General features: G+C 45.9%; 2 protein-coding genes and 1 pseudogene across 2 annotated transcripts; 1 reads left to right on the top strand and 2 right to left on the bottom strand.

Annotated features, from left to right (window-relative positions):
• Nucleotides 1-857: 857 nt before the first annotated feature.
• Nucleotides 858-1,697, bottom strand: LOC115315218. Its single transcript, XM_040206041.3, has one exon. The coding sequence runs from the start codon at nucleotides 1,695-1,697 to the stop codon at nucleotides 858-860; it is 840 nt and encodes a 279-aa protein (XP_040061975.1).
• A 7,125-nt stretch (nucleotides 1,698-8,822) lies between these two features.
• LOC121837286 lies at nucleotides 8,823-10,933 on the top strand. Its single transcript, XM_042292874.1, has 3 exons — nucleotides 8,823-8,848; nucleotides 10,387-10,615; nucleotides 10,799-10,933. The coding sequence occupies exons 1-3, from the start codon at nucleotides 8,823-8,825 to the stop codon at nucleotides 10,919-10,921; spliced, it is 378 nt and encodes a 125-aa protein (XP_042148808.1). The 3' UTR covers nucleotides 10,922-10,933.
• LOC115315219 lies at nucleotides 10,933-12,665 on the bottom strand (annotated as a pseudogene).
• Nucleotides 12,666-22,905: the final 10,240 nt, after the last annotated feature.

The following is a 22,905-nucleotide window of genomic DNA, read 5'->3' as shown; positions in this document are numbered from 1 at the left end:
TAAGCCGTACCCTTTCAGTGGTTCACGCATAATACCATGCTCAAACGGATCAAGCTTCTGCTCGGACAGCATCATCAGTTTTCTTCAGTGTAAACGGTTATAAGAATAACCAGCTGCTTTGTAGACAGCTGGTTGCGGAAATTTACGCCGTCTGTAACTACCTCTACGGCAGCCGAGCTGCTTGAAGTCATCGCAACTATAAACTACAGGTTGCAGCGACCAACGTTCGTAGATAAACGTTGGTAGCGACTGCATTCACGCATACCCACGCATCACTCCGAACAGAAAGGCGCTAGTTTCGGTTTGAAGTCGGTGCCTTTTCTACAACATAGATGGCGGCAGCATCAGTCTTCTGCACTCGGTGCATTTGGCGAGTTCGTTTGAGTCCAGTTTTCCGTGCAACACTCTGTGAGTGCGATGCATTCTGGGAGATAACTCGAACGGTGCCAGTGCGTGTGAAACGAACTCGCTAGAAGACAAACTGCACCGCGCCTGTGTCGGCGGTAGCGCCACCATGCGTCACCTGGATTTTGGCGCGCATTGCAATTGAGCAGACGCTTTTCTCTAGTAGTAGTTAGTGGTGAGGGTAGCGGAAAGCCGGGACATGTTGGCCACTCCTTTAGTGGGGGCGAGTTAGTTCCGGGGAAGGGAGGGGGATGAAAGGGGAGATGAGAAAAAGTTAAAGAAAGAAGAGAAGTAAAGAAAAAGAACAGATTGAAAAGAGAAGAGAGGATAATGGGATGAAAAGGGATCAGAAAGGAAGATGAAGAATAAAAAAAAAAGAACAATTGGTCAGCAGTTCTTGTGGCTCGGTTGTTGATGTGTTGCCATCGCCCAGTGTATGTCAGACACCGGGGTTAGAGGCGGTCAAATAAACTGGTGTCCTCCAAGAACTTGAGAACTGCGGCGAATGTTCTCGAGACATCGCGTGCAGAACCTGGGGGAAAAAGAATGTCCTGTGTTGTAGCACTTGCTACGCCTGCTTGCCGCAGGCCGTCGAGAAGCGATTTTCTTTTGTCCGCTAGAGTAGGGCAGGTCCAGAGGAGATGGTCCTGGTCCTCGGGAACATCACAGGATGGACAGTTTGGGTTTATTGTTGGGTCCATACGGTGAAGGGCTTTCGCAGTAAAGGCACAACCAGTGCGAAGTCTGTGCAGTAGAGAAGCGGAGGCTCGGGACAGCTTTGGAGGCACGCGTGCGGGTGGCTTCCCGGTAGAGACGCGCGTGTCCGGATGTAGTTTCTCTATTTCTTTGTGAATAATAAGTCTGGCCTCATACATTTTTGGTATAACAAGTGTTGGTACATGAATGTGGTGAGCTGCATTAGCGAGACGATCGGCTGTCTCATTGCCCGAGATACCGACGTGTGATGGCAGCCATTGGTATGCTATATGCCATCCTTTAGACTCTAGGTTTCTTGTCATGTGTCCAATGTATCTGGCATATTGTGGGGCGTCTTCGAGGCTACCGAGAAGTTGTAAAGCTATTCTGGAATCTGTGAGGAACACTGCCTTTCCACTGTGAGGGATACTGTCGAGGATGTCAAGGCCTAGCCAAAGCGCGGCAAGTTCGGCAGTGGTAGATGTAGTGTGAAAGCTCAGTTTCCTTGATTTGGCAATTTTTAGTTCCGGTATAAAAACTGCTGCAGTGGATGATTTGCGGCTATGAAGTACCGAGCCGTCGGTATATACACGCATCCATCCTAGAAAATCCACCTCAATTCGGTATTCTGCGAGGGTCCGAGCGACAACTTGGGCTGTGGAGCGTTTGCTTCTGAGTTCCGGAATAGATTCACTGATGTTCAGCGGCGAGGCGTAAGGTGGTGGTGCCGGGTAGATTCTATCTAAGGTGCCCACAATTCCTTCAAAGTCTCTAGCGAGAGATCCAAGGCGAGATTGAGGACAACTTCGAATATGGTTCAAGAGGGACTCTGTTGACCGGCAGGATGTTTGCCTTGCGATGTGGCGAAGTGTCAGCTCTCTGTCGTGGTTCTCGACAAGGTTGACCCTCGCTTCAACCAGCGTTGGAATGTTCGGGGAGTATCTCGGTAAACCCAGACAGAAGCGAAGTGCAATCCTTTGCAGGGTCTCAATGGCTGCAGACTGTGCATTGCTCAGGTGAATCAGCGGCAAGGCGTATAATAATCTCGAAAGAATGAGGCCTCTGTATAACTGTAGCATCATGACCTGAGACGTTCCCCACCTGCTGCCCATCATCATTCGAACGGCGTTGAGGTGGCGGCGACATCTGATCAGTGTTGCCTTGACTGCAGGCTTCCAGGAGATGTGGTCATCCAGAAGAAACCCCAGGTAGGAGTACGTTCGGACACGTGCTACATCTGTTCCGTTAATTGTGTAGATTTTGTTGATCGATGCTCTAGCCGTTGGATGATATTGAAGGGCAGCTGTTTTGGAGGCGGAAAGCGTAAGGCCTAGTCTAGAAATCTCGTCTACAACTATAGTCAATCCGTCCTGGAGGGTTTGTTGCATCTTGCTATATATCTTAGTCGGGGCGGTAGTCCAGAGGGCCACGTCGTCAGCGTATATTGCGATGTTAATGACAGGTCCCGATGACTTCGTACGCCGTAGAGCCTCAGGCAGTGCCGCCATAGCAGCGTTAAATAAGAGAGGGCTTATAACACTGCCCTGGGGAACGCCTTGGGTTACCGTACGTTGGGAACTTCGAATTCCACCTAGGCGTACGTGCATAGACCTTTCTGTAAGAAAGGCGCGTACGAATGCCAGAGCTCGGCCTGCAACCCCGAGCCTTGTAAGCTGAGCAATAATGGTTTCGTGCGGAATTGCATCGAATGCTTTCTTAATATCGAGAAATATTGCTGTTGTTGCTTGCCTTGTTGCCTTCGATTGTTCCATGTCTGATACGAGGCTGCCGATCGCGTCTGTCGTACAACGTTGTTTGCGGAAGCCAGACAGCTGATTAGGCAGGGCGCCCGATGTCTCGAGCTGCCAGTCAAGGCGCCGTAGGACCATTCGCTCCATCACCTTCCCCAGACAACATGTAAGAGATATCGGTCTGTAGGAGTTGGTGACACCTATCGGTTTTCCTGGTTTATGAATGGGAACAACCTCAGATCTGAGCCAGGCAGGAGGAATATCAGACGAGCGCCAAATATGATTTAAGTATTCCAGAAGGCCAGGAAGCGTCATATCATCAAGGTTACGAAGCGCTTGAAAAGTTATCCCATCTGGGCCTGGTGCGGTGCGTTTCCGAGAAGAACGCTGAAGAGCATGCTGTAGTTCATTAAGCGTGAAATCGGAGTTGCTGGCAACCTGCGCTGGCGTGCTGGTAGCAGTGGCTGCGACAAATCCCGGTGGCGGAGCGGGAGCAGAGGTGAATTCATCAGCAAGGAGTTCCGCGGCTTGAGGCAACGTGATGTTCTGCGCGATAGCAAGGCCAAGGACCGGTGAGCGGGGAACAGCATGACCCGCCAGGATGCGGGCCATTCGCCATGCTTGCCTTCCGCCACCGGGGGAGTGAAGGGTCTCACATCGCTGTCGCCATTGTCTCCGTTGTAAGCGCATGGTATGCCTACGAAATGCCGCATCAATCCTTCGATAGCGTTGTATATCCTCTTGTCTTGATGTTTTCAAGGCACGTCGTTGTGCATTGCGGCGCGAGGCACGTAGCCTTAAGTATTTTAGGTCCGGGTTGGGTCTATATATAGGAACCGTAACTCTCCGTGTCGCTTTGCAGAGCGCCTGAGAGATGGCGGTCGTGTGATCACTGGTGCCAGTAGATATTATATCTTCGAAGTACACTCTGAAGGCATCCCAGTTTGTTACAGAACAAGTCTTGTGGGTGACAGGTTTTTTCTCTGGGGAAGTAATTATAATAGGGAGGTGGTCACTGCCCCAGCTGTCGGGTTCGGCGAGCCAGAGCGCACGTACTGCAGCGGTGGCGAAACTCAGGTCGAGCACACTGCTCTCTACGCCAGGTCGCACAAAGGTTGCAGTGCCGTCGTTCAGACATCGGAGGCCAATAGCTGTAGTGGTATCCTCTAGAGACTGGCCACGAGCGGACGTTTGCTTGTCCCCCCAGGCCTCGTTGTGGGCGTTAAAGTCTCCAAGGATCAGCGTGGCTGGCTTACACCGAGAAAGGATCGTGCGTAAGAAGGAAGGATTCCAAGGAGAACTGGGCCGAATATATACCGATACGATTGTCATGGCGTCCGAGTTGTCTTTTTGTATCGTGACAGCCACGTATTCTGCGCTTTGGTCGCAGAGATCTGAAAGATCCACTTGGAACTGAGGTAAGTCTCTGTGTACAAATAGAGATGCCTTAGGTGCGTCTGTTGTTGTTGATGTTGTTCGGGGAGTACTGGTGTAGATAACGTAGGGAGATAGTCGGATCGCTCCTGACTTCAAGTTGGTTTCCTGGAGGGCGAGTACCTCGACTTCGTGTCTCCGTAAATGTTGCCGTAAGTCATTTATCTTGTTTCGAAGCCCGTTGACATTCCACTGAATTATTGTGGGAAATAAGCTGCTTTTATTGCAGCGAGGAAGTGTATTCTTTGTATGTTTCGTTTTTTCACTTTGCGATGTGTTGTTCCTGATGAAGCAGTCTAGTTGCACCAGGAAGTGACAAGTGGAACAACAATGTCAATAATTGTGATCATTGCTTGAGCGATGGGTGACTGGAGAGAAGTGAGGAAGGAGCGCAACAACGTGACAATTGTGCACAACGCATTACCAAGGCTTTGAGACTTGGGTGTTGCAACTGATCTTGGCTTCTTTTGAGCTGGGTGTTCTCTTGCCCATTTTCTTGGTACTTCTTGGTTCTTAGAAGTATTCTGGGTCGAAACAGCTTCTGCATTCTTGGGTGAAGACTCTGGCTGCTCTGCAGACGGGACCATTGGCTTCGGCATGATTTCTGATGACAAAGTATCCAACGGGGGAAAATCGGTTTCATTCATCTCTGGGATGATAGCTTTCTTGTCTCCTTTCAAGCTTTGCTTTTGCTTGTGGGGAGTGCGGTGCTTCTCCAGTCCTCGAACCTTTTGTTCATTCGTGATGACAGTTTTGGCAGACGTATAGTCGACATTGTTCGAGCTTCTGTAGTTAGTTTTCTGCTTTTCAGCTTTGTAGGCTGGGCAGTTCCGGGATGTGGCATCGTGGCCTCTCTTGCAGTTTATGCACCTTGGTTGCTTCGCTTCGCACTCGCTGACGACATGTTCTCCACCACATCGGCTGCAGCGTTCCGTTTTGGAGCATGTGCTCGCCAGATGTCCGAAGCGGTTACACTTAGGACACTGCCGCGGTTTTTCGAGGTAGGAAAGGACACTGTATCGTGTGTGCCCCACAAAGACGTATTGTGGTGAGGTTCTGGTGGAGAAGACAAGCTTTACCGCCTCTGTCTTGCCGAGTCTCCTCACTTGAATGACTGGTGCTTTTTCCCTTATTGATGCCCAGAGGTCCGCGTCTGTGATCTCTGTTGATACGCCGCGAATAACGCCAACATTGGAAGATGGGGGTGCTGGCTCATACGTCTGAACTTGGATTGTGCCAAGCTTCTTCAGCTGAAGAAGGGACTTCGTTGATTCTATATTTCTTGCATCTATGGCCAATAGGTTAAGGCGATAATTTGGTCGAATTTGGATTACTCCGTCTGGTGCCAGGTTTTCTAGCATCTGTTTCAGAGCCAGGGGATTCATGCTAGTGATGATCGTGGTCGGATTAGTAGGTTTGACAATGACCACAAGGTTGTGAGTAGGCTGAGTGATGATCGTCGCCTCACTCGAATTGGATCCGTGGCGTCGTTTCTTTGCTACTTTGGTGATCCATCCACCTTCGTCATCAGACTCCTCCATGACGTTATCAGGGGAGCACTCAGAGATGTTGGATGATTCGGCTGATTGGTCTGCGCTGCATGCTTGTGGCGGTGCGTTTGGATGGCTCATTTTCCTTAATCCCCGTTGGTCGGAGACGGGTCACTGCTTCAAGAGCCGAGGACTGCTGCCCCTCGTTGAAGAACGAGGGGTTGCGGAAGAATCGGTGACAGATATATATATATAAAATTGTCATTTACCTCTAGAGCAATGTAGAGAATGGTCCTACCGGACTCGTCGTCGTCGTCGTTTTTTCACGCTTTTCTCTTTTTGACAGCTGTCAGCGGGCTTGGCCTTTTTTTTTGTTTGCGTGCTCTTTTTGCAGTGGTAAAAGATGAACACGGTTGAGGTTTTTGTGAATGGTGCCAGACATCGCGTGACGTTATCCAAGGCGGACCTCGACGATCTGATGGCCGGCGAGTTGTTTTTTTTTTTCTTTTTTTTAAAAAAAAAAAAATAAGAGTTAGTGTACAGTTTTGCTTGATACATTCTGAGGCTTACTAAGGCAGCTGACTTATGTCCTTTTACGCATCACTGACGAGGGATCAGATTATTTCATTTAAAGTTTTGTATCAAACAGATTCGTCGAGGTTGCAAGCCTGGGCATCCTCGTTTGCCGGCGGCGCAGGACCTTTGACGGTCGGCGACGCAGGACCTTCGACGATCGGCGGCGCAGGACCATCGACGGTCGGCAGTGCAGTACAACCTTCGACACCTTCGACGGCCATCAGCGGTGCGTATTTTTCTATGAATTTTTTTTTTTTATGTGCATACTCCGAGTTTCCAGAGCAAGGGCATACAAACCTGCCGTCCAACTTTTCACTCAGCAACAGGAGAAGCGCCTTCTGTGTTGCTCCATGAACGGATACATCCCGTGTGAGCCAAATGCATCGCTGGCCTGAAGGGACCGCACGACTACGAGTTTGTACAGGGGGACGAAGGTGGTGAATTTTGTGTATAAAATTTCCAAAGAATGAGGTTACCAGACTGTGAATTAGCTAACTATGGCGACCGTCTTCAAGTGAAAGACAGGTAATGCTTCACAGCGCACAAGATCAGACACACTTAAAAAGGAAAATCACGCATACACAGGAAGAACACTCACACAACGCTGTGTTCTTCCTGTGTATGCGTGATTTTCCTTTTTAAGTGTGTCTGATCTTGTGCGCTGTGAAGCATTATCATGAATTACCAACTCGCCCAAGCTGAAGTTCTGAAAGACAGGTGATACAAGAGCCAAGAGATGGCAGCAGTTTGACATATGTTGGCAAGGTGATTGGACTTCATATCTTATTTTCACACTGGTGATTTAATTAGTTATTTGAAATTTCGATGCAGTAAATGCACCATTTTTGGCCACCTCTGTACAAAATATTAGCGTGATGCATTAAGAAACCAATTTATGCAGTTCCTTCAAAGGGACAAAGATTTAGTTGGCTCGCAAGGTAGGTTCAACAGAGATTTTTAGAGGATGTTGTAGTGTGCTATTAACAATCTCAAGAAGTTCATGGTGTGTGCTGCTGCGACGAGATGGCACCACTTGTCCGGCAGTGGCATATCTGCCCGTGTGAACGGCAGTGCTGATCCCCGTGGATCTGAATGTCTGTACGCTGGTCACGAGAAAAGAAGTCTTCATCGAAACTCCGAGCTGGCTTGACGTCTTTCCGTTCACCGGGATTCGCACATGGATCCCGGGACACCGGCATCTCGCGTCCCACAATGTGAGCCTTTCAGCATTTTTACAAGCCTTTTGAGGCACTCTTTATCGTCGCTTTTCCTGTCTCTTTCCACGCATTCATAGTGGCCATCCACGACCACTACAGATGTCATCCTCAAAAGCCCCAAACAATTTTTCAGGTCAACCTGATTTATGTGGGCAGGTGCACCTTTAGTCATATTTCGACTGGTCAACGGCTACGGTTCTTCACTGATCAAGCCGTTCACATTTTTCAACCATGAAGCAAGGACAAGTTACATTGGAAATTCGCTACACCCCAAATCCAGCAACGTACAAGTTTCCGGACGGTCAAACGTGCAATGCCTCCAAGTTAACAATGACATCCACTCTTTCAGAACAACATGATACAAATCCCTACTGGGATGACGATGGTGATCCTCTGGGAATCCTGTTCAATGTGGTCATGTGTACCTGCTTATTTCACAAGTTACCCAGTTGCAGCTGGGCACCTGCTGTGCCAAGTCCATTTCAGGTGACAGTGCTTGCCTGTGCTCCTGATCCAAACTTCTGCTGTCCGAGGGTCCCAACGTTCATGATCCTGTCCAGCCTTTTTCACCGGTGACTACGAACGCCCTCATTGTGTCTTGTCCAGGCATGCCTTCGTCAGTGCCTCCTCTTCCAGGCAGCACAGGTGTGAGTGATGGTGATAATAATGTGCATGTCAATCAGCAACTTCTGAGCCGACCACACTGCAAGGCCGGCCAGTTCATCAAAAGAAACTTACGACACCTCTCAAGAACTATGTACTCTCCTGCCACAAGACGTCACCTTTTCTTTATGAGTCTATTTATCATATTTAATTTTAGCTGAATGTTTTTGATTTTCAGTACCGCAGTGTTCAATGTTTTCTTTTTCTTCTCCAAGCCAAATGCTTATACGTCATGACATGTGCATTTCCTATATGGATATCAACTCACTTTTTCCTTAGGATGGACAAGGGTGTGTGCTTTGCCTGGTGTGGTGACATCATTCCATTTTTGTTGCAATGAATTTGTTAATTTTTTGCTCTGAAGCATGTGAAAGTGTGTTTCAGAAGCTTTTAGTATTGACAGTGCTATGGCAGCATTTTATTCCCATCTATTTCTTTGCACTTTCCTTACGATGCAGTTGTTGGCATCAGGTACTACACAGACTGGTATCACCCTTCGCCAAACGCACGTGAAAGCGTTCTAGGATGAACTGATGTGGCAGTGCAACTAGCACCATATCATAATCTGCACACAGTACATAGTGCATAGGATGGTGAAGAAAGGGAAACAACTCAGGCAAGCTCATGAATGACATCCATAGCAAAACCGAGACAAGCTGTGTTTAGCACTTTGTTTTTCTGTCTCTTTTTATTATTCCTGTCTCAGGTTTACTATGGAGGCCATAAAAGGGTACAGCAGTTGCTGCAGTTCCCTTGACTGCTCAACCTGTTTGAAGCCTCCTGGGCTGGGTTATGTCCATAACAAACACCTACAGCTTGGGTTGTGAATTTACACTGTGTATTTTTTATATGCTTACACTTTCTCTAGTGACCTGGTAGTTTTGTTTTGTTATTGAAGGGGGAAAAGTTATATTGTGTCTTGAATTGCTTCCCAAAAGGCAATTGAAAAGGATTTCAATTGCCTTTTGGGAAGCAATGACTTTGTGCTGGAGATTAAAGGAACAGTGCTGGCTACTTAACCACTTGAAGTGATTTTCAAGATTTGTGTATAGTGAGATTTTAACATGCCACATTCTTCCTTCTAGCTGTTATTGTATAAGGGAGGGACACTGTTGTATTTGTAAATAATATTTTTATTCACTAAAATCATTACTTCGATTAAGCCATTTGTATGTGTATGTTCCGTGTTTGTTTCATTTCACGCTAGGCATCACAATTGAACTGGTACATATTAAACATTCTAAGGCAACCACCTTAGACCCATTGTTCATCACCACCAGCGAGTCTTGTCTCATTCTTCACAATGGGTTCCACCTCGAAGCTGCCAAACCTTCACCGGCATCAAGGAAGCACCGTCTCTTCTGTCGGGGCTTGTCTAAGTCCTACTCCTGCTCCAGGCTATGGTCCCAGCACGCTCGCTCGATTTACTTGCACCTCCTGCGCCGGTGCAGAAAGTCTAGGGCAGTGTACTTCCGGGTGTATCTTAATACACATACCGGAAGTACACTGCTCTACACTTTTCTGTACCGGTGCAGGAGGTGCAAGCAAATTGAACGAGCCTTGTGATGACCGTCCTTCATAAGAGACAAGGGATTGTACTGCTTAGGGACGCATGAAGTGTATCAGTCAACACAAGCATATACATTAGCACAGCCCTATAATTTGTAGTGCAATGTAGGTTGCCGAGAGTCCTTGTTGGGTTTTGCCAGGATGTTCTATATTCTATTTCAGCATGAGCTGACAAAGGGAGAAAGTTTGAACCTTGTGAGCCAGCGGGGCAACAGAGCAAAGTATGTCAAGAGCTCGGTGAACACTGTCGGTATACATTGTCATGTGCTTCCCTCAAACACTCCAATGGGCTCACTGGGACCCTACTGTTTGCCAAGTTATGCTGAAACAGCAGTCCCTAGACTCCCTACTCCCTTTTTAAAATTAAAATACACCATGGATAACTGGCTTCTCTGTTGCAATAAATTTTAAACTTATTTTATATTAAATAAGTTTTAGCTACTATTATTAGTTCTAAATATTTCAGTGAGTTGATCTAAACTTATTTTTTGCTTCCAGAGTCTGAAGAGACAACAGGTAACCGTTTTTTTTTCAAGGAAAGGACTGCATCCTGCCTGACGGTGCTCCAACCCAGAGTGAATGAAGTGAAGGAGAGACCAGGCTGCTTCTTGATAAATATCAAAGCTATCTGAGCCGAGTGGGGCCCATGAAAACTTTTAAGAACAAAAAAGCCATGTGGGCAGCCATCTCGGAGGATATTGCTAATGACCTCGGCTCCCACAAAACAGCAGATCAGTGTCAGAACCGTTTTAAAACTATAAAGAAACGCCGGACGGAACGGAAACAGCACAATGCCTCATCAGGTGCAAATCCTGTTTCTGTTCCCTAATATGAGGAATTAAAAAAAAAATCAAGTCCATTGACGACAGTGTGCAACCGGAGCTTCTTAGAGGACCTGGGCAAGTCGAGTTTAAATTCTCCGCCACTTCACGCAGTTTGGATAGCACTAAGCCAGAACATGCCAAAGATACACCGCCCATGAAAAAGCAGAAGGTGAACTCTGTGTGAAATGATGTGGAAGATACACATGCACAGAGAAGAGCAGCGGGAACGTCGCCACAAAGAGAAGTTGGAGGTTTTGCGCAGTCTTCTGGCTCCTGAAGAAGATCTTGAAGCCTAATGGTAGGCGTGTAGATGTAAGGATTATTAGCCAAGACGTGCTTTTATATGGACAGACATCCGTTACGTTTTTGTATTTATAAATATTAAATTTAATGGAGTTATTTTTCTAGTTGGTTTCTGAGGCTGTAGAAACTATGTATGCTATTGCTTTGCAGGACCGAGGATCAGGTCAAATGCATAATTACTTTATTATGTTGTTTCCTAACAACAGAGTGCACGAAAAAGTTGGCAGGTGCCGCACACTTTCCTACAACATAGTGGTGCACAGGAACGTTGACAAGTTACTGGACTGTGCGAAGGTAGCATGCAATTTTTTTTCTCTTTTCTTCACCCAGTTGTCTTAGTAGCTTCTCCCTTTTGGGGTTTTCTTTATCTCAAGCGTCGCCCGGGCCTGGCTTGCGACCCTTGCTTGCATTTTTTACTTCTTCCCCATCTATATCTGTGTCTCCTGCGTCGATACACAAATTGTGCAAGACGCAACACGCAAGAATAAACTGTGTGGCCTTGTTGACACTCCAGAACTCAAGGTATAAAAGCTGCCTGAAGCGTCCCTTCAGTAGCCCAAAGGCATTTTCTATTCGGACACGTGTCTGGCTCAGCTTTAAGTTGTAGTTCACCTCGTCCGGCACGAGTTTGCCGTAGTTCCTAAATTGAGTTAGGAGGTACTCTCTTAGGGGGTACGCTGCATCTCCTAGTATATGATACTTGTCACCCTCACAGATTTGTGGCAAGTCATCCAAGACAAAGGACCGCCTGAATGCCTGTACGTCGTGTGTTTTCCCCGTGTGCCCGAGAAAGACATCTAGGAACTTTCGATCAGAATCGCAAATTGCTTGCATGCTGTAGGACTTCTTATCGTGTCTGTTCGTATACGTGGATGGAATTTTATGTGCAGGGCATCTGGTGTCCACATAGGTGCCATCCACACAGCCCAATAACACGAGGGAAGCCTGAAATCTGAAGTTAATTTGTGATCAGTACTTTTTCAAGCAGGTGCAAAACTAACTTTACCTTTTCGAATTTCGCACTAGCTGCAACCTTAGCTTGTGCAGATATGGGAAAATGAATGACGTCGGTACTGATGCTTTCCAAGAAGCTTGCCCCCGCTCGACGATGTCATGAAGAATGCTTTCTGCCGTGCCAAATATCACTGCGACGGCTCGCTCACTTAGTTTGTTTCCAGCAAACCTGAAAAAAAAATTACTTTTCCTGTCATATTCAAAGCTCAGATTGAGAGAAATCTTCCGACCTAACTTACTCACCAAAAGGAGGAAAGTACATGTTCTTCAGCGTTCTTCCGGGGGTAGGGACCATGGCCACGAGGATAGAACTCCGACTTCTCATAGTCAGCTATCACTTTGTAGCACACGTCTCGGGCTACCCGGAAATGCTTTCGGAACTGAAAAAAAAAAAATATATATATATATATATATATATCTTGCCCATTATCACTGGTTTAAGAAAGAGTACCACCAGATAATAGCCGTACCTCGGTGTTACCGAAGCGCTTCACAACGCTCTCCACGAAGTTCATGACTTTCGGGCGCTCCTTGCCGCCGCAGCAATCACCGGTAATCGTGGCGATGGTAAAAAACTCGTCGTCCTCGCTGTCCGAAGAGCTAAGGAACTCATCGAGTGCCGCTGCGAGGAGTGCTCGTTTTCGTAAGGTCGCCATCTCGACGAACTGCACGACTGCCACTCCCGCCATCTTCTCGATTCCCGCTCCAGGCCGCAATGCCTGATGGGACTGCACCCCGGCGCACCGTCGATTTTCTTGGTGCGCGTTGGGGCAACGAAAAGCCGCACCGGGAGGGTGCGCTCCGTTGATCGAGGACGTCCGGTGCGCACCGGTGTACTTGATCGAAGACGACGGGGCGCTACTCAGTGCACCGGTGCGCACCGGTGCGGATGATCGAGGATGCTATTAATGACACTATTCATGCTCTTGTTCAAGAGGCTTGTAATACCTGGAGGAGCCATGACGTAAGCCCCGTGGATTCCACAAGCCACTACCTTCTGACACCTGCCTCTTCCTCATTGTTCCCGCTTGTGCCAGTAAATTAGCTACGCTTCAGGGTAACGACACTTGGCCATATTGTGGCTTAAAATCATGGTTGCCAGTTACCTGAAGCTTTATCTAGAACCACAGGAAACAATTTTCCATCCCCCACAAATGTTTAAACAACCCGCGACAGAGCATTGCAATATTGCATCAGCTTCCTAGCACCGCGTCTAATGCTGAGGGAGTCGTACTTTTGGATCATGACGATCGGCAGTTGCGTTTGCTCTGAACAAGACCCAAAATGGCGGTGCCCAAAACAATATTGGGGAACGGAGTGCCGATACTTTAAAGCTCATTTAGTGGTTCTAGGCATGAAGTGAACTCGGGTGTATTATTTTCCTCTTCGTCTTTATTGTGTATTGATTTCAATCATATCGAATAATGAACACATTATATCACGCTACGCGTGTGTAATTATTTGTCTGAGATTTATTAACCTGACTCAGTATTTAAACCATTCATTTATCGATAGTAAATCTTCCAATATATTTTTTAAATGTGAAGGTAAAAAGACACGGAGATTGATGATGATACAGACGCCAACGCCGCCCTCGGAAATTTTTTGAACACTAGAAATCAGCAGTTTGTCTGCCATCCGCCAGGTAGGGCAACAAAACAACCAAACAGGTTTAACTTTTTAAAATTAGCTAAGCTCTACACCTATTAAGAAACCAAAACAAGATCATTGTGAAAATTTAATACATCGCAATGTATATCTCTCCTAAACAATAAATGTTATTAGACGCCAAAAAATCTGTTTGATGTCCAAAAAAGATATGCTTCAAAAACAGGTAAGTTTGAAGGGCTCGTGGAGCGTTATGACTTTGAAAATGAAAAAAAAAAAAAGCCATCGTCCACCTCTTGGGTAACCATTGTAGCTCTAAATGTTATAAAAGATTTTATCATAGTTTATTTATTTCTTCAGCGGCATTTGAAGTACCATGACCCGAAGCAAAAAAAAGTGCTACGTTTGATATAAAATATCTAAACAAAAAAAGTTTGCACAACATCACATTTTTTTTACATATTACCAAATATAAGCACTATATCTATAGCTAATGTCATTGCCCTAGCGTTTGTCATTAAAAACATATTTGTGTTGAAAAATGTCAATTTTAGAGCAATATTTGGAGGGATGAAAAAAACAAAGTAGTGCAAATACCAAAAAAGTGTATCGTTACATTCTGCTCCGACATCATTTAAAAAAAACTGCTATATTGGAACCGTGCTATCTTTAATGGATCGTTCATAAAACGTGAACTAGCGGAACAAGTGAGGGTCCCCGCCATCATATTCGCAACGCTACAAATGCGCATAAACAGTAAAAACCAACACATGCATAATATCAAATGAAAGAGGATTGCATTGCCTTTCGAATGACATTAATCCCACAAAAGAGTATTTAAAAGGAGATGAGTAATGACCTGCCCAAAAGTACCTATACTCCGTTTCATACTTAGCGTGCAACGCTGTCAAAGTACTGGCGCGAGCGCGTGACTTCATCTATGGTTTTGCTTGCGCGAGAACGCGCGCAAATGATTAACGAGATCAAGCCCCACGCTCGCGCCAGTAGCGTTCACAGCGTTGCACGCTAAGTATGAAACAGTATAAACTGCCACATTCAGTGGGACCGTGGCCTTAAACCTGGGTTCCTTAAAACTTCTTAAACCAGAGAACACACTGGCGCCATCTATTAGGAAGCAGTATAAACTCGGAGGTCCGGCATATATTTTTTTTTTTTTATTTCTCGCGCATTATCCTTTCTTTCTTGGCTCGAAAAATTTTCGTCAATGTTATAAACGAGCCTTTCTATGGGTATTCCGCACATTTGACCTCGGAAATCCCGCAAAACCTTCGCTCTTGTGAAATGCAGTTCCAGGGTCACCGCATAGATGGCGCCACAATGCCAGTGTGTTCCCTCATTCTTTAAGAGATCTCGTCTCTCTCAGTCGTACTCGGTCGCAAGAGTGTGAGCGGGCCTTTATTAGGAACATAAAGAAGAGGCATTTTTTCAAATGGTAAAGATAAGGCACGCACGAAAGGTGAACTTTGAGTTCGAAGCAAATTCCAAGCGAATTGTAGCTCTGTTCGAATATATTCGAATCGAAAATGAAATAGTTTCAGGCTTATTTTTACTGCACCATGCTTAAATGAAAGCCCAAATGAAATCGCGAAGTTTGTTTCCAACCTTCCACCGTCCCATATTTCTAAGCCAAGTTAATTTTAATCTAGGTAACTATGTTTATGAGCTGCGACCTCCTCGAAGCCAATGCCCAGATTGGGACGACAGGCCAACGACACATTTAACATAAAACTAAACCTATACAGGTGCCCAGCTATACCTAATTGATGGGGTTTATAAATCTTGTTGCTTCATTTTTGTTTTCTATCAACGTTTGCGAAGAATACGGGAGCCGCCTCCTGCGTGACCACACTAGTTGCCACGAATGCCACCAGTCTAGCGCTCGCCGGAGAAAGGCGCGCGCGATCCTCCGTTATGGACACGTGTGATTAGTACTGTAGTTTTAAAAGTGTTGATTGAGATGAATTATATCAGAATTAACTGCTGGGCTAGTTGGTAAGGCATTATGGAGGACAAGAGTGCAAAAGACACGGACAAGTAGAAGAAGAGGACAGGACAGGACAAAGCGCTACAATCAACTGGCGTTTTTTAATGTGAAAGAGGAGAACGGAACCTGGGAATTTTTTAGTAATGAAAAAGGAAGAAGAAGGCTGCTGTCAAAACAGAGAAACTAAGAAAACCAAAAAAATTATACACACGGACACACACATACATCTATATATATATATATATATGTATATATATATATTAAGTTATAAAGAAAACAGGACTGGGGAAATGAGGCTAGGGAAAGAAAATAAGAACAAAACAATTAGGAACAAAAATTTAAAAAAAAAGAAATTCAAAGAAATATCTAAAAGAGAAAGAAAAATGGAAAATATTAGCGTTTAAGAAAACAAATTGAGGTATTGAAGTTGTCTGTCAGATAAGGCTACTGACGGTGCGCTAATGCATGCGTCCCTTCTGGCTTTGACGGTCATTGAGCCTCAAAGATCTCCCTGGCTCTCGGGTTCTGGTGTTGTTTGAGGATTCTGGTTTTAGGAAACCCAGGGGTGCATTTGCAGTCTCGGATATGTAAGGAAAGGTGTCCTGCCGGAGATGATTTTAGTAAAAGGGCGTGTTCACGCAGTCGGATGTTGACACACCTGCCAGATTGCCCACGTACACTTTGCCACAGGAGAGCGGAATCTCGTAGACGACCGCTATACGGCAGGTGACATACTTGTGTGTGTGCTGAACACTGCATTGGTCTTGTAGATGCTTCTCCGAATTAACCTTAGGACACAGCCTCTTGAGTTTGTCCGGAACAGATATAGCTACATTGACTCCGAACCTGGAGGCTACCCTCAAGTTGTGTGTGTTATTATGTGGATGTAGGAAACTATAGCAGGCCGGTTTTTCCAAACAGGTCGTTCTGTTGGAAGCTGCCAAACTTTCAGCAACATAAAACACTATAAAGGCCCGTTCACACGATGCATTTTTCTCGCGCATCTAGTGTCGCGAAACGTAGTTTCGCGAAATGGTTGCGCCGTCTGAACGAGTCCGAAAAGGTCGCGCGCATCTAAAAAAAGTTGCGCGCACACCTCGCTTCTGGAGCGAGCTTTTGCTGAAACTTTGCCGAGTCCTGTCAATCACTCTGAGGGCGCCGCCAATGGCCGCTCAGAAACGCTTTCATGTGGCCTTTGAGGGGGGAGCGAGCTGTTTGAGAAGACAACTTCACTGCCGGAGTTGTAGCCGAGCCAAATCCGAAAAAAAAAAAAACGAAACCACGAACGATGGATACTGCCGGCGCTTCCGCAAGCACGTCAAGCACCACTGAAGGAAAAGTGGGTAGCATATCGGAAAAAAATCCAGCGATGGACGAAGACGTAATTGGTGATGATGATAATTCGCGTCTATTTTTAGTGATAATTAAGAAATAAAACCCTGAGACAAGGAAACAAAAAGGGACGTACACAGTACCGTTTCAAAACCAGCACAGCGTACAGCTCTCATTTACTTCCACAACAGTCTTCTTCTTTGTCAACCTCCAAACAAATTATACATATTCAACAGTAAATAAAGTAAATGGCAGTAAATGAGAATTCAAGAGTAAATTAAGTAAATGGCAGTAAATGACAGCTGTATGCTGTACTGGTTTTAAGACGGTGGTGTGTATATCCCTTTTTGTTTCCTTGTCTTAAGGTTTTATTTCTTAATTATGATTGTTCACCAGCTCGCCTGCGTTATGACTCTTAGAATGTGGCGGGAGATGGAGAACATGACGGTGAATGGCTAATGGTGATGATGATGATGTTGGCTGTCAACTGAAGCGCCACTTTATGGTCAACACGCAAACTATTTTCGCGAGACTAAACGTCATCGTTGTTGCACGTGAAGCGGTACGTGTGAACGAGCACATTTCGCGAAACTAGAGTGTCGCGAAACTGTTGCGCGCCTAAAAGTTGCGTCGTGTGAACAGACCTTTAAACTGGGCAGTGGCGTACCAACTTGTTTTTGAGCGGGGGGGCACACCAGACCCCACCCCCCCCCCCCCTCCCTCGGAGCGGGGGGGGGGGGGGGGGGGGGGCGGTGCCCCTGGTATCTCTTGGGCGCCGCCGGCCAGTGTTTGCCTTCCCAGTGGCGTCTTTCAGGGGGGGGGGGCAAAACATATGCCTAGCCCCCCCCCCCCCCCCGGTTGGTACGCCCATGGAACTGGGATACCCAGAGAGTACCTTTGCACCTGTGCCTCGAAGCTTCTCTTTGCTGATTGCTCATAATATTCCTTCAGGGACGCGTTCCGGCAGCTTTGTACAATCTCTCTTTTAATTAACTTTGGCCGCGTCATATGATAGAAACCTTTTTTGGACCATGGGTCAAAATCCAACAGGTGTAATTGCTTTGAAATAGAAGCTGCAAATCCAGAAATTGGAGCATGTTGTTTTTTGGCAACTCGTCTCTGAACTTCAATCCTTGAGCCCTTTCGACAAAAGTACTGCGTATGTCGTTGATCTCCCACGTAGCACCTTGCCCAGGCTGATATCGTTCAACAGAACTAAATAATCATCTACATACCTGAAGACACGTGAAACCTTGCTGTTTGACAGGTTCGTGGCGATGTCCCGGTCACATTGGGACAAAAACAAAAATCTCGCATAAATCGGGGGTTACACAGGATCCTGTACAGATTCCCTTTTTCTGTACGTAAGCATTCCCGTTGAACGTAGCCACCGCGGAAGCAAGGTAGAATCTCAGGAGTTCTATAAAAGACTCCACCGCTAGGCCACATTGATTTTGAAAAGAAACTGTTCCATTTGCTTCGACATATTCACTTAATGCTGGGAACAATTTTGTGTGTGGGACTGAATAAAACAGATCTTTTAAGTCGAGAGAAAATGAAAAGCGTAGAGTAGTGGAATTTTGCTGCACGTAATGTATAACAGCTTCTCAATTTGATATCAAGAAAGAGTCATTCAGTTGGAGTTTCGACAGGTGACCCAAGAGAAACCGAGACAGTATTCCCTGCCAAGAACCTCTTTCAGTGACAATAACGCGGAAGGGGCAGCCATCATTGTGGGTTTTAGCTGAGAAAAACATTTCCAGATGATCACCTTTTGCAGCTGTGATCTGCTTTCTCAATTGCGTCAAATCTAGCCCATGACACAGCTATAGGGCTTTGGCTTTCACTGTTTTTGGTTTGAACCCTGACAGGGTCAAGATTTCGTTCTCCTGTGGCAAAGTGTACGTAAGCCAATCTGGCCGGTATGTCAATATCAGACTGCGTAAACACGCCCTTTCACTAAAAACATTTCCGGCAGGACACCTCTCCCTACATATCCGAGACTGCGAATGCACCCCTGGGTTCGCTAAACCAGAATCCTCAAACAACACCGCAACCCGAGAGCCAGGGAGACCTTTGAGGCTCAAATCATCAAAGCCAGGGGTAGGTTTGCATTAGCGCACCGCCAGTAGCCTTATCTGACACAAAACTTCAATACCTCAATTAGTTTTCTTAAACGATAAAATTTTCAATCTTGCTTTCTATTTTAAATATTTCTTTAAATTTCTTTCTTTTTCTAATTTTTGTTTCTAGCTGTCTTTTTCTTGTTGTCTTTCTCTAGTCTCATTTCCCCAGTCCTTTTTTCTTTATAACTTTACAATATATATATATATATATATATATATATATATATATATATATATATATATATATATATATATATATATATACATTAGGGGGACCCAAAAGAAACCGAACTAAAGTTTTTTGCACTTATTTATTCCCATTTCAAGTACAAACGTTCAATCGACTTCAAAGTACTGTCCACTTGCACTAATACACTTGTCTAATCTTTTAATCCATGAGTCGAAACATTGTTTAAATTCATCTTTTGTGATGCTTGACAGCGCTTCCGTCGTTTTTTTCCTCACCTCAGCAACGTCAGCAGAACGCTTTCCTTTCATTTCTCTTTTCATTCTAGGAAACAAAAAAAAGTCGCACCCGACCTTGCCCCAAGGTCGGGTGAGTATGGAGGGTGAGGAGCAGGGGTCATACCATTTTTGGTCAAGAATTGTCGTACAGACAAGGCAGTGTGAGCCGGGGCATTGTCATGATGGAAAAACCAATCACCCGACTTCCACAAATCGGGCCGCTTCCGCCGCACACTGTTGCGCAATCTTTTCAAAACCTCCAAGTAGAAAGCCTGGTTAACTGTCTGACCCTGCGGAACAAACTCTGAATGGACGACTCCTTTCACATCGAAAAAACTAATCAGAATTGTTTTGATGTTTGATTTCACCTGACGAACTTTCTTGGGGCGAGGCGAACCTGAAGTCTTCCACTGGCTTGATTGTTGCTTTGATTCAGGATCGTAACCATAGCACCAAGTTTCGTCACCTGTAATAACTTTTGAAAAAAAGTTTGGGTCACTTCGAGACTCTTCTTTCAAAGCACAGCATGCTTCCACGCGACCTTGCTTTTGTTCAGAAGTCAGCAGTCGTGGCACGAATTTGGCAGCCACCCTTTTCATTCCCAAACTTCTGTCAGAATTCGCTGCAATGAACTCCAACTCACTCCCGACAGCTCCACAATTTCGTCAATGGTCCGTCGTCGATCTTCGTTGATGATTGCACGAATTTTTTCAACGTTTTCATGTGTTCGTGCCGTGGAAGGACGACCGGAACGAGGTTTGTCATCAATTGACATGCCGCCATTCTTAAAACGGGAAAACCACTCAAACACTGGAGTTTTCCCCATGGAATCGTCCTTGTACGCCGTTTTTAACAGTTCAATAGTTTCTGTTCCACTTTTTCCGAGCAAAAAACAGAATTTAACCGCTGCACGCTGTTCACAGAAATCAGACATTGCAAAAACGACGCCCACACGAAACACTTGTCACTATAAACCCAGCCGCAACTAGTCCTAACCTTCTTCGAGGACGGAATTAGGCCTAATGACTCAGCAATGTTCGCTCTATCAACTCCTGGCGGCAAAACGCGGTACTGCAAAAGCTCCGCTTAAAAAACAATTAGTTCGGTTTCTTTTAGTCATATATATAATTTTTTGGTTTTCTTAGTTTATTTGTTTTGACAGCAGCCTTCCTCTTCCTTTTTCATTACTAAAAAAGTCTCCAGGTTTGTTTTCCTCTTTCACATTAGAAACGCCAGTTGATTGTAGCGCTTTGTCCTGTCCTGGCCTGTTCGTCTACTTGTCCGTGTCTTCTGCGCTCCTGTCCTCCAGAGATGAATTAGCCCCATTGAGTGCACCTCTTAAGGTGTATCCACACGACGGACCGGGCCGCGGACCGATTGATCACGTGATACGCGGCCCGCGGGCCGCCCGGCTGCATTGAGCATCCGCACGGCGGACCAAAAGAGCAGACGACAGAGCGAACGGGCCGGTCTAACCCTCGACCTCACAGCTCCGCCAAACGCATGCAGCGAGCTGCTTTGAGGCTATTTGTAAAGAGCCAAGATGGAGGTTGAACGAAAGAGACGTTCGGCCGCGGTGGCCCTGGCGTTGACTATTGAGGACAAGGAGGACTTAAGTGAACCGAAAAAGGCATGGGGACATCTTTAGATGATTATTTGAGTACTCCTCGTGACTATTGTCCCTCAGAGCGGGGAATTGCTCCATGAGCGCGAAGTGAAAAGTTGCATCGTCGCACAACAAAAGGTTCGTCTTCTTCGTCTTCAACAGTTGGGGCCAAAAAAAAAACGACTTTGGACGGGGATTCCAATCCAAACAACAAAAGTCAGCTTGTTGCCAGACTTAGCGCTTCAATAATACTAAAAACGCCGCGGTCCGCCGCCGAGGTCCGGGCGAGAAAAGTCGCTTGGCATTTCTCAGAAGCGCGGGCCGCGGACCACCGGCGGACCTCGAAAACCGGTGACGTAAGATCACGTGATGCGCGGCCCGCGGACCAAAAGAGCAATTTGGTCCGTCGTGTGGATACACCTTTAGCGAGCAGCGGTGCACTGAGGAGAAGCAACGCCCGCAAAAGCGAGCTTCGCTGATATGGTTTCTCCGCAGCGCACCCGTGCTCGGTAAGAGGCGCACTCAACGGGGTTAGCGCGCTGCAGAGCCGTGGCTCGTTGCAATCAACACTTCAAAAGTAAAAAAAAAAAAAAAAGAGAAAAAAAAAGAATATCGCGGTTTATTTCTCAGAGAATATTAAATAGCGCAGAGGTCAGCAACCTTTTTACTGCTGCTGGCCTTATCGCCGCCAAGCAGACGATAAAAAAAGAGAGAGAAAAAGAAGCAAAGCTGTTCTACGTAATACTGCTCGATTCCCCTCCGAGTAAGAATTTGTGTGTTCATTATTGCTTGCCACCGATGCGAACATTCACATTAAAACGCCCATCTGAAAGCCGTAAACCATTTTAAAGGTGCCTATCTGCCATTTGCAAGACCCACGTTTGACCTCACACTCTTAATCTTGAAAAAAGTATGTTCCCAAATATATACAAGGTGCAAAAAAATTACGAGGTTTCTAACTGCAAAAATAAACTATGCATCACTGAACGCTCATTCTCCACCCAAACGTAGCGTTAGAGGCGCGAACAAGAACCGATTTTTTGAAATTTTTAAAAAGAAAGTGGGGCCCATTTTCGCTTGTTTTCGGTAACTGGCGTCGTAGAGCTCCGTGCTTTATAAACAGTCCATAGGCCGCCATTTTCCCATTGAAAGTTTTAGAAAATTCTTTATAGCTTTTGGATAATGAGCGTTCCGTGATGCACAGTTTATTTTTTCGGTGAAAAGAAATTATTATAATTTTTTTTTGTTGGACAACAACGTTACTGCCAGATTTTGCAGATTTGAAGATTTTAATTCAGAAAGGCCAGTTACCTGTAAAGGCATTCTTCAGTTTATTGTCTGTTTGGGGAAGACCTGATCAGTTAACTCTATCCGAGAAATCTCTCGAACTTGTTCAGAGTTCATACGTTCGATTATACCGGGTTTACAACCTATCATAACCTTTTTCCTGGTGTGTGTTTGGGATGGAGGGGGGAAGGGGGTGGCATTCTGGGTGGAGTGCCGGGGGACGTGTAATTATGCTTTGTGGGCAGCCGGTTGCCTACTCTTGAAATAGGGTCATATTTGAAACTGCAATTCGAAAATTAGAATATTCGCACAATCATAGCAAACAGCTGGCATGCCATGGGCTGTTGCACCGAGAAGACAAGGTCTGTGCGTGACGTCGTCGATTGTTAGTGGATTCGGCCCAAACGGCAACCAAAGCGCATCCGGTTCTAAGACGTCTCAAAAAGCTTAAAACCGGTCTTGTCTTTCTCGGTCTTACTCGGTTGCAAGTGTGTGAACGAGGCGCTTAATAGGGCGAACTTTTGCCAAAAACAA

The sequence above is a fragment of the Ixodes scapularis genome, unplaced genomic scaffold, assembly GCF_016920785.2.
Source record: "Ixodes scapularis isolate PalLabHiFi unplaced genomic scaffold, ASM1692078v2 PGA_scaffold3__209_contigs__length_174095766, whole genome shotgun sequence".
Lineage (NCBI taxonomy): Eukaryota > Metazoa > Arthropoda > Arachnida > Ixodida > Ixodidae > Ixodes > Ixodes scapularis.
This window is presented reverse-complemented; position numbering and strand designations above follow the sequence as displayed.

Excerpts from the sequence above, each read along its gene's own strand:
- LOC115315218 (XM_040206041.3), bottom strand. The coding sequence starts at position 1,697 with ATGCGTGTATATACCGACGGCTCGGTACTTCATAGCCGCAAATCATCC.
- LOC121837286 (XM_042292874.1), top strand. The coding sequence starts at position 8,823 with ATGGTGAAGAAAGGGAAACAACTCAG. Across the intron at positions 8,849-10,386 it reads AAGAAAGGGAAACAACTCAG|TGAAGGAGAGACCAGGCTGC; the intron begins GCAAGCTCATGA and ends GAGTGAATGAAG. Across the intron at positions 10,616-10,798 it reads CCTCATCAGGTGCAAATCCT|ACTCTGTGTGAAATGATGTG; the intron begins GTTTCTGTTCCC and ends AGCAGAAGGTGA.